Below are 12411 nucleotides of genomic sequence, written 5' to 3'. Positions count from 1 at the left end.
AGAACAAATCGTGCAGCTTTCCTTTGGATATTTCCAAGTTCTTGTACAAAGTAATCCTGGTGTGCACTCCATACACAGGAACCAAATATTAAATGGGGTCTTATCAGAGACTTATACATTTTCTCTTTACATCCTTACCATAACCCCTACATACCTTCGTAACAGAGATCTGTAACCTTTATTTACAATCTCGTTAATACGGTTACCCCAATCGTGATCTGCCTAATAACAACACCAAGGTAATTACAGTGATCCCCGTGAGGTACATTTACCCCATCAACACAGCAATTGAAACTGAAAGGACTTTTTCTCTTGTTGAAGCTTACAACTCGACTTTACATCCTGTTTACCATCATACCATTGTCTGCTGACCACCTCACATTGCCAAGGTCCTTTCATAGTTGCTCACAACTCTATATAGTACAACAACAAGTGCAAAAAGCTTTATCAGTGATTCCAGTTTTTTACTCATATGATTTGAACACATGAGAAAACATAAAGTTCCAATAATACTGCCTTGTGAGGCACCCCGCTCCACCCCCACCTCTTAAACATTACAGGATCAGATAATGGTTCACAACACTCTAATTCTCCGAGTTATCAATTCTAGAAATATAAACACCCATTCATCCACACTTTTGTCTAGTACAAAACCCCTCATTTTTATCAGTAGTCTCCCAGGATCTATCCTACCAAAAGCATTAGATGGGTCAACAGCGATACAGTCCACTTGACATCCTGAATCTAAAATATCTGCTATATCTTGCTGGAATCCTACAAGTTGAGCCTCGCTGGATAACATTTCGTAAACACAAAATCCCTTCTATCAAATCAGTTAGTAATTTTGCAAAGGTCTCTAATATAAATAGAAAGAATGCTTTTCGAGAGCTTACAAGCAAGCAACACAGGTCAAATTGTCTGGCCTGCAACTATCTGGTTTATGTTTAGTAACCTTTCCTTTGTACACAGAAGCTAGTATAGCAACTCTCTTTCATTTGGTATAGCTCCTTCAAGCAAACTCTAATTGAATAACTATTTCAGATACTGCACTATATCACATCCCATTGCCTTTAGTATATCTCCAGAAATCTTATCAATCCCAGATGCTTTTCTAGCTTCCAATTTCTGTACCTGTTTGGAAATGTCTTTTATATCCTAGACAAATTTAAATATTTTGCCAGTATTAGTAACCTCCTCTACCTGGACATTATTCTTATATCCATTTGTTTAACGTTGCACCGACGCAGATAAGTCTTATGGCGATGATGGGATAGATAAGGCCTAGGAGTGGGAATGAAGCGGCCATGGCCTTAATTAAGGTACAGCCTGGTGTGAAAATGGGAAACCACGGAAAACCATCTCCAGGGCTGCCGACAGCGGGGCTCGAACCCACTATCTCCCGGATGCAAGCTCACAGTTGCGCGCCCCTAACTCTATGGCCAACTCGCCCGGTTTACATACTGCTGACTGAATGCTTCTGCCTTCTGAAAGTCCTCATATATTCAGTACACCCCCCTTGTTCGTTAATGATCCCTGGAATATACTTCCTGGAAACTGTTTCTTCCTTAAAGTACCTATACATACCCTTCCAATTTTTCCCTAAAATTCATAAGACTGCCAATTATATTTGCCATTATGTCATCCTTAGCTGACTTATTTTACTAAATTTGATTTCCTAGCAAGTTCCCTCAATCTCTTCTTACTTCCACTAGCATTCCTTACTCCACTTCTTTCTAACCTGGCACTCCTTTATCTCTTCCTTTCTCTGTTATAATATAGCAGGCCTTTACCATTCCATACCACCTTTAAAAGGTACACACCAGATTTCGCACTCGTCAAGTGCCCTAAATCCATCCCATAGGATGTTTATATTTTTATTTAACATTTTCATCAAAATTACTTTTTTTTAAAACTTACTTATCCCTACCTTATCAACCATATGGTACTGCCTAAAAGTCCTACTTTTACAACCTTCCCTTCTATCTCATTTATTTTAAACTACAAGAAAAACAGTTTTGTGCTCACTTATACAGTTTATCACTTCAGTTTCTTTATAGAGCTCACCATCAAGTCTAGAATATTTTTCTCACTAGTTGGTTTCATTACTTTCTGATTCAGATGTCCTCAGATTAACTTATTTACCATTTTTTTTGGTCATTTCTGTCATTCGCATTACCTTCCCAGCTGACATTTGGTAGACTGAGATCACCCACTACAATAATGTTCCTTTCTGCATCTTTCCCCACATAGCTCATTATTTTACAACATAATTTTGCATCAGCGTCACCCCTTCCAGTTCTGTACACCTGAAGAACATCAAGAAATATCAAGTTGCCTATCATCTTTAGAGATGAGCCTTACACCTAGATTTTCAATCTTTTCATCATTAACTTTTTCATAGCTTACAAATTCTTCATTCACCAGGATGAATATTGTATCCTGCCTATGATAAACACTCCAGTTCCGTGAAAAAATTTCCACATCCATAATATCATTTCTCAGCCATGATTCTACTACTACTTCTATGGGTTTTACCAAACCTGTGGGGTCACAAGTGCGAACTGTATCAAACATGTGGATATGGCCTTGTTTTACGGCCAGATGCCTTTCCTGACACCAACCCTCTATGGAGTGATGTAATCACAATTGTGTGTTCCTGTGGTAGTTGGTAGTGTGGTGTGTTGTCTGAATATGAAAAGGAGAGTGTTGGAACAAACACAAACAGCCAGTTCCTGAGCCAGAGGAATTAATCAGAACGTAATTAATATCCCTGACTTGGCTGGGAATCGAACCCGGGACCCTTTGAACCGCAAGCCTCAACAATGATCATTCAGTCAAGGAGTTGGACTTAGTCAAGATTCAACTCCTGTTACAATATCTGGTAATTATATATGTATTCCTACCTGTTAGTCCCATTTCCTAATATGGGGTCAGAGATGAGATGAGTTGAAACTTTTATGGCACATTTATATGGCCAGATGCCCTTCCAGACACTGTTCTCCGCTGAAGTGCTATTGAAGATGTAGTGAATAATGGTGAATAAAACTGGGTACAGAGGTGGAAGGAATCGGCTGTGGCCTATGAAATGTCCCAGCATTTGCCTGGAAGTGAAAAAGGGAAACCACAGAAATATCTGTTAATTACTTAATTCTATTCCTTTCTTTATAGTCATTCTACAGTTTTACACTAACAACTTGTTATCCTTACTTAATTTCCAGCTCCCTGCACTCTCATAACTGCTTCCTAGTCCAGCCCATTTCCCCAAACATTCCTTCCTTCTAAACAAACCCACTAACGTAATTGTACCATTGCAGTTCAAGTGAAGGCCATCTGAGTGCAGATCCCTATCTCCTACGATCTATAAATCTCACTCCCTATTTCCTACATACCCACTTGATAGTCTCATATAATCCCTGATCACCCTCCAGTCAATATTCCTCCTACACTGTATCTCTGCTTCCTCAAACTTCTCCATCACTGTCATAACCAGATCTGACACATCCCCAGCTATGTACCTATTCCCGTTTGACTTGTATTGGTGTTACCAACATGGAAATTTATCACCTTCGCTTTATCCTTCTACTTTCCTCACTATCTGCCTTAGCCTAATTCCTGGATAACACTCTACCCTACTTCCTTTCCTTCCGCACACTTCCCCTACATGACTAACAATAGTCACTGATGACCAGAGCCTCAATCCCACTCATGTCATTAAATCCCCTCACCTCTTGGTCTTCCTTAACTTTCCTGATGGCTGCAAAACCTACTTCCTCCTCTCTTCTCTCTCACAACCCTGTTCAACCTCCCTCTTCCTATCCTCTACTCTACCTTTCCCTTTCTCCTTGCCTCACCTGTCATCTGTAATATTTCCCTGCTCCCCATCTTCCCTCTGTTGTTCTACCTGCAGTGATTCATTCTGATTCCTCACCAATACTTCTTCTGAACTCACTCCCTGATGAGAACCCTTAGACTCATTTTTCTTCACCTTCAAACATTAGTTTACCTGTCTTCCAACTCTTCACCCCTTTCCTCCCCTCCCTCTTGCCTACCTACCATGCCCTGTACCTTGATTAACCTTAATGCCTGTCATCTGCTTAAATCCTAATTATCTCCTCTTCCTTCATACTCCTTTATGGTCACTCACACTCACAGTCCCTACACCTGATTCCCTCAGCCATTCTTTTATTTTCTTCACAGAAATATGAAATAATATAAAAATATCAACAGAAATAAAATAGCATATTCTATGATTAAATATACTGTACAGGCAGAAAGAAATTTGGTACATTACACAAGGATTTCATGACAACAAAGCAAGCAAGATATTAACTGATAAAACAACTACACTACAACTCTACTGAGGCATACCGTATTTCACGGCATAATCGTCGCACTTTTTATACCAAAATTTTCGAAAAAAATTGTAGGGTGCGACCATTATAGATGAATATTTAATACCAGTATTTGTATTACTCAAAAAATGTATTTATAACTAAATTGTATTTGATACAAATTTAAGATGCATGTAATACTCGCGTTTATACATCAAAATAATTAAAATAGTCTAAAACAAAATTCATAATTTTTCGCAACAATTCGGCGAACGTTTTTCCAACCTGAAAATAAAAATGAACGTATTAAGTTAATTTGTTATTAATTTGAGTATTAAAGTTAAAATATTAATTACTCTTGCAAAAAATTATCGCTTTGTTGTGAAATGCGGACTTACCGGTACGCAATTTATTCCAAATCTTCGGTGTCGCTATCGCAGGTTTCGCTATCTGATGCGCCATCCTCACCTCTGTTAATACCAGTATCAGATTCTTCGTCTCCCTGCCACACTGTGTCATCTTCGGAACCGTCTAGTGCATTCGAAATCCCAGTCCTTTTGAAGCTCTTGGAGACTAGTTCAGGTGGTATAAGATCCCAACTCTTCTTCACCCACGAGCATAACAAGTCCAAGGGTGGACGCCTGATATTTTCGGCGGGCGTCAATTGCTGATCGCCGCTCATCATCCACTCGTTGTAAAATCGACGTAAGTGGTCTTTAAAGGGTTTATTAACACATACGTCTAGTGGCTGCAAAGCAGATGTTAGGCCACCAGGAATGACTATCTGTCGTGTCTTATTTGTAGTGAGAATTTGCTTCACTTCGTTCACGAGGTGACCTCGGAAACTATCTAAAACAAGCAGAGCTGGTTGTTTTAGTAGTGCACCAGGTCTTCTATTCCACACAGTTTTAACCCAGTCCAGCATGAGTTCTACGTCCATCCAACCCTTTGGTTGCACTCGTACATGAATTCCACGGGGAAACTGTATATTCTTAGGCATCGTTTTCCTCTTGAAAATGATGTAAGGCGGCAACTTTCTCCCGTCAGCTGTAATGGCTAGCATTGCCGTGCATCGCAACTTCTCACTACCGCTGGTTTTCATTAATACACTCCGTGATCCTTTTAGCGCAATAGTGCTGTTGCGAGGCATATCAAAAAAGATTAGAGTCTGATCGGCATTACCGATTTGAGAAAGCAAGTACGAAGTTTCCTTGCGCAAACGTATGACAAATCGGTGAAAATTTACAATCTTGTCCGTGTAATCAGCAGGCAACTTTTGGCTTAGTGTTGTTCTCCTTCGCACTGACAGATTGTGTCGTCGCATGAACCCCTTAATCCACCCACGAGTCGCCTTAAACTGAGTTACCGGTATGTTGTGTTTGCGCGCTACCTCCTGTCCCTTAATGTGTAACATTTCATATGATACACTGCAGCCATTGTTACGTATTTCACTGACGTACCTAAACACTTCTTCGTCAATTATAGAAAACATCCCTGTTTTAGGACCTCTAAACGCGCGTCTAGAAGGGTTTGTGCTTTTTAGCTTGTTTTTTTACTTTCTGCCAGTCACGCACCAACTTTTCACTCACAGAAAATTTTCTTTCTGCAGCTCTGTTCCCGTGCTGTTCAGCGAAGGCAATTACGCTTAGCTTGAAGCCTGCAGAATAGTTTCTATATTTACCCATAATCGCTTATAAATGCTTCACACGTTAATGTTTTGCGATATAAATGACTTTTCGTAATTGTTCACTATTAAAACAAATTATTTCTGCAAACACCCAAAACACAAATTGAAAACTTAAATTCTCACGCACACATGTCTACAGTAATCACGTAAATCTGAAACAAATAAATGCATCTGTGATCTGTCCATTCCAGAGCAGCCAATACTGTTAGGCAGCAAGGAAGCATGCAACAATTTATCAGTTTAGCTCGTTGGTTGCGACACACTACTGCGCTTGCGCAAAGCTCGCAAACCGGAGCTAGCGCGGTGTAAATCTACTGTATAGTTGACTGTATTCCGAGACGTCAGTAACAAACATTCATTTTTTTCAATTTCTTTTAAACATACGGTAATTAGGTTAATATTTCTTCCCAGTTATTGATGATTTTACATTACATTACTGTCGAGTTTATAAAATAAAACTTTAATAGCATTGGATAATAATTATCTTGACTGCTTGGATAAAAGTTTTCATCCCATGCCCGGACACTTATGACGTAGTAGTAAGATAAGAGTCTAGCGATGACAACTGAGACATCGTAAATAATTCGGCTGAATAATTCCGTGGAAATCTGCGTTATCGTCTTGGATTTCACTTCGTGCGCAATAACACAGGAGCCGGCCCCATGGTGTAGGGGTAGCGTGCTGGCCTCTTACACGGAGGCCTCGGGTTCAATTCACGGCCGGGTCAGGGAATTTTACCTGTATCTGAGGGCTGGTTCGAGGTCCATTCAACCTACCTAGCTGGTATTTCCTGGCGACGTTGCCGATAAGCGATAACTTACAGCCTTACGTATTTCAAATGGGAACTCATAATATGTAGGTGGTGAATAAATAGTACACTGTCTCGCGACCACGTTGTCAAACTGCCGATAGCCTACCGGTAAGCATAATATGTAGGCGGTGAATAAATAGTACACTGTCTCGCGACCATGTTGTCAAACTGCCGATAGTCTACCGGTAAGCCATGCGTCGTACATATACCGGTATTATTTATTTATACGTTGTGCAACATGTCGCAAACGTGACTGTGTTGCCAAATTGCCCATAAACCATACACGTATTTAAATTGCGCATTCATGTGCAACTTACGTTGCAGTTCCATTTACCTTTCAACCAGATTAGTGAACAAAATTTGGACGTGCGACGATTATGTAATTAAAGGTTTAAAGTCCGATTTTTGTATTGAAAATAAAGGATGCGACGATTACGCGGTGGCGACGATTATTCAACAATGATAAAGGTGTTTTAATTTATTCCACCTATTCAATACTTATATTATCACGTATAGTTGTTACATAATTAAATTCTTAGTAGAATTTACAATACAATAACTATATATAAACACGGTCTGCAGATTATAATAACTATATATAAACACGGTCTGCAGATTATAATAGTATTTTTTTAACATTGTAATTTTAAGTGGGAATGGAGGCACTTTCGTATATGCCCTCGCTCCATTCACCATCTCTGAATTGTATCTATCTAGAATTTAATTATGTAACAACTATACGTGATAATATAAGTATTGAATAGGTGGAATAAATTAAAACACCTTTATCATTGTTGAACTGTTAAATTTTCAATACGGACCTAAAATGAGGTTTATAACATGTAAGGCGACGATTATGCCGTGAAATACGGTATCCTAATTATAAAATAGGAACAACTGGCTAACGGAAACTATAGAAATGTGTAGTTACACTAAATATGTAAATGCATATATAGTTACTATTATTATGACTATGCACAAACAGAAATGAAAACTGCTGTTAAATGCTGAAATATTTGAAGGATTACACAAAAATAAAGGAATCAAGATCGCAAACTGTGGCACAAAACCATTTCCTGGATATCATGAGGTTTCTTCGATTCGATGAAAAATCTACCAGCAGGGATCACCTGAAAATTGATAAATTGTCGCGTATATCCATTGTGCGGGACAAATTTATATCTAATTTTACTATTTGCTTCAGATCAAGTGAGAACATTACCGTGGATGAACAGCTCTTTCCATCGAAAGCTAGATGCCCATTTATGTACTATATGGCCAATAAACCAGAAATGTTTGGTATGAAATTTTGTTTGGCTGTCGATGTAGAAGCCAAGTATGTTGTAAACGGTTTTCCCTATCTTGGAAAAGATGAAACGCGACCCACCGATCAGACCCCAAGTGAACACGTAGTAATTCGTCTTGCTGAGTTTTTCATGAATTAAAGAAGAAGTGTGCAAAGGGAGCAAACAATTGAAAGGTGTGCAATCTGTATAAAACTGGTCTGTGGTTAAGTTCACTTCAAAGGGGACCGAGCAAAGTGTGTGTGCACAGTGCGACAAATAAGTTGAAAAGCAGAAAGTGACATTCATGCAGATATGTAGGCTACAGTATATAATATAAACTAAAGTGTGTAAGAGGAACATTTTGTCTTACTAGTGTACTTATTTCTTTATTTATTCATAATAGTGTTTACAAGTCATGCATGATAATTAAATTATGGTCTATGATGTTTTTATACTCAATTCAAACCTTTTTTCTGGCACAAATATCCTCAAGAAACTAATACGTGCCACTATCGGTCAAAATGACCGCTTCGGTAAAAGTAGGTAGGAAGAATGTTTGGTAATCCTAGTGTTAAGACTAGCATTCTGTAAAGTAATTGTAATTTTATGGATTACTTCTTGAAAAAGTAATTTGTAATGTTAATTGAGTAATGTATTTCTCAGCTAACTGTAAATTAGTCCAATTTCTCTTTTCTTGTACCCTTCCCATCACTGAGAACAACACAGCACAGAAGCAACTACTTCTTACTCAGATAAAACGCAAATTTGAGATTAACACATTTTCAACTGACCTTTGTAAAGCTTTGGTAAGTAATTCCTGGCACCCCTCTACGGTAGAGAACATGACGAAACTAGAGGGAGTTCAACGCCGAGCAGAACAAATAATTACGCAACAAGGTCATTTAAATACAACTAGGTCACTGCCCCCCAAAACAGCTCTCTGTAAACAAATAGAAATTGTTTTTCTGAGAAAATCCCTTGCAGGTAACATTCAAATCAACCCTTTCAGCGCTTGCAGCTGAACTACTGTTCCGTTCAAAGAGGTTGAGGTGTGTCCCTTTTACCTCCACTTGAAGAACAGCATCATATCAAAGTGGCTTCTCTATTCATTCTACTCGGCTATGGAATGAACTCTCACCACAGACAAAAGAACTACCAGCTAAAGAGTTTTGTAAACAGCTAAAAAGAATGTATATATAACAAAACCTTCTGTACATAACATAATTTTCTACTATGTGAATGTTCAGTATGCATGAGAGAGAGAGAGAGAGAGACACACACACACACACACACACACACACACACACACACACACACACACACACACACACACACACACACACACACACACAGAGTCGAATTACTTGAATGATGAACAGGCCTTGTGAATATTATGTAAATAATATGTCTACGTAAATACAATAACTATATATAAACACGGTCTGCAGATTATAATAGTATTTTTTTAACATTGTAATTTTAAGTGGGAATGGAGGCACTTTCGTATATGCCCTCGCTCCATTCACCATCTCTGAATTGTATCTACAATTTGTGGAAAATTAATAATAATAATAATAATAATAATAATAATAATAATAATAATAATAATAATAATAATAATATTCCATTATATAAATTGTAATATCTTTGTCACCGTCAAATGGTAAGTGCATACGATTCTACTTCAATATTTTTCAAATATCTTTTCACACAATTAACTCTACGTTTCTTGCTTCCATTTACAGATTCCATCTTTTATATGCTTTTTCAACTAGAATATCTACAAACTCACAATTTACAACATTTGAACATCACTTCAAATTTTGAGATGGTCCATAGTGATCCTATTTGAAACTGTTCTTCAACTTCTATTCACCTACTTCATATCCTCCACGTGTTCTACAACTTCACCATATGCATCTGACTTTCGTCTTTTATCTTCAAGATCATGATGAACTTTGGATCTCTCGACTAACTTTGACTTTTATTCTCTCCTCTTTACTTTGATTATATAAGATTTTTCGCCATCCTCTAATTATAACCGCCATGACTATCAACTTTACTTTTATGCAATCTTACTACTTGTTGTATAACAATCTGTTGTTTTATCCATTGTACTTATTTTAGCAGCCTTCTAATGTTAATTTTGTTAATACTTCCACTATTGTATCTCATCACATTGTATTTTCAAACCATCATTGTTATTTTTAATGTTATTTTACTTCAAATCTCTTCAAGATTTTTAAAATTCATTTCATTACTACATGTTATTTAGACGCTTATTTTTAATTTAAGGTTAAGACTATTGCTGATGATGCCTTCAGGGAAGGCGAAACATGTCCCACTATTAGCTAACAAATTTATGTAAATCATCCAAGACGATTTTGTATTGATTAGGTGGTCTAATAAATAACTTAATGTTATTATTTCAATTGTCACACACTTCCGCTATATACGTCACACCTTCTCTGTTCATTGTCAGCTCACTACCTTCCCTCTTCTTTTTCTTTTCTTGCCGTGCAGACATGCTAAAGCCTAGCTTCTTTGGGTTGGGTCAAGCCCCAACCCCTCCCTCTTCCCTTGATACGCCACCTACTCCTCTCTCGCACTATTCCCGCCCACTACATCTCACCTTCTTGAACTTAAGACTTAAACAACAATTTTTTTTCTCACTTACACACAAACAGACAGTTTCCATTCCAAGTCCATCAGTTCACTCAGTCTTCACAATCTACAACACCACACTTGCTTCAAACTGTTAGACTTAATTTTTATACTGCCAACATTTTCTCCTTAACTACAGTCCCCCTTAATCTATCTAAATTACTATTACACACACCATCTTTATCCCCCCTCCTCACACAAATACTAGTTTTTTTTTACGCCTCATATACACACAAACAAATAGTACTCCATTCCAAGTTCATTAGTTCGCTCAGCCATCTCACTATTTTTTTTTTTTTTTTTTTACCTAAGCTTCATTACAACCATCCACGGTAAACTTAAACTATATAACAGCTTCTTAAATTTACACCACCCTCAAGCCAACTCAACCTCCCCTATTCTCGACTCTTACCTAATTTTCTCAGTCTTTCCCTTATTACCAACTCTTCTCTTAAAACACCTCTGCTCTCATATTCCTCAAGTCATTAATCTATCACCTCCTCCCATCCTACTACTTCCCAACACCCTGCCCCAGGCGAATCACCTTTTCCACAGGGCAAGGTGCTCACCCCCTTTCCCCTAACACTACAGCCCCCTTTTCTGATATCATCCCCTTCCCGCATCTGCTCAGGGCGGATATCCATTCCTCTGAGCAGAATGCCCTCCCCCTTCCTCCCTCGGCAAGAACCACATTATCTGCACATCCCCTGTTACTCCCTCAATTTCTTTCTAAATCTAGCTCTGGCCACATTTAAGAATTTTGCTATATTCGTTCCTTTCTCCCACTCTCTACATAACCAAGATGTCATCTTATAACTTTCCCCTATCAAATCCAGCTCCTTCTTACTTAGTAGTTTAATCTTTATCTCCTCCAAAGCTCGGCATTGATTAAAAATATGCAGATCCTCCCACATCCCTCCACATAACACACATCTATCACTATTCTCACTGCCTACCCATCCCCTGTTCCTCGGAACCCCCAATACCCACCAATACAAACCTCTCTTATCCCTTCTACCCTCAAACTCCGTTTTCGGGTTTATTACTTCCACCAATTTATTTAATACTGATAAAGAGACTCTCTCTCTACATTCCCCTATTAAGCTCTGTCTTTCAATATCTAGTAGTCTTCCCTTTATCCTTTCCCATACCCATTTATTCCTACCCCCCCCCCCCACCAGGCCTCACAAATATACCCATTCCGCTACATCATTTCTTATTAAAACTACTATGCCCCCTGGGTTTTGGCCTCTCTTCCCTACTCTACTCTACTCTATAACACATCGGACAAAGTCAAAATGAGAAAAAGATCCCAACAGTCCAATGAGACAAAGATCCCAACAGGATAGAGTATAAGTATTGGAAAGGAACCAACAACTGCCAAACCAAGTCATCAGTAGATGAAACAAGTGATGCATGTCGTCGTATCATAGTAAACTTCATAGCTGGTAAGCTCTGCCTACTGTGCCAAATGAACCCAAGAATAATTTTTGGTTATATTATATAGGGCTGGTTCTACCATCTACTGGTAAACTAAACTATATCTCCACTGGAGATATACTACCCGAAGGTGTAAATACCTTGTCACGATACCTTGCATCCTACCACCAACCTGTAAGCGTTAGGTAGCCA

The 12411-nt window shown here is 38.4% G+C and overlaps 1 protein-coding gene across 3 annotated transcripts in view; it reads right to left on the bottom strand.

Annotated features, from left to right (window-relative positions):
• LOC136864097 (alpha-ketoglutarate-dependent dioxygenase alkB homolog 7, mitochondrial) overlaps nucleotides 1-12411 on the bottom strand; it is a 113905-nt gene that overhangs the window by 79709 nt on the left and 21785 nt on the right. Inside the window, exon 1 of one of the 3 annotated variants that reach the window (XM_067140670.2) lies at nucleotides 2904-3052. The exons of the other annotated variants lie outside the window; for them this stretch is intronic. Within the exon in view, the coding sequence (XP_066996771.1) occupies nucleotides 2904-2916 (13 nt within the window). The 5' untranslated portion in view covers nucleotides 2917-3052. Of the gene's footprint in view, nucleotides 1-2903; nucleotides 3053-12411 lie in introns of those variants that run through there. 3 annotated transcript variants of the gene reach the window in all.

The sequence above is a fragment of the Anabrus simplex genome, chromosome 2, assembly GCF_040414725.1.
Source record: "Anabrus simplex isolate iqAnaSimp1 chromosome 2, ASM4041472v1, whole genome shotgun sequence".
Taxonomy (NCBI): domain Eukaryota; kingdom Metazoa; phylum Arthropoda; class Insecta; order Orthoptera; family Tettigoniidae; genus Anabrus; species Anabrus simplex.
The sequence above is the reverse complement of the archived record's forward strand: the minus strand, read 5'-3'. Positions and strand labels throughout refer to the sequence as shown.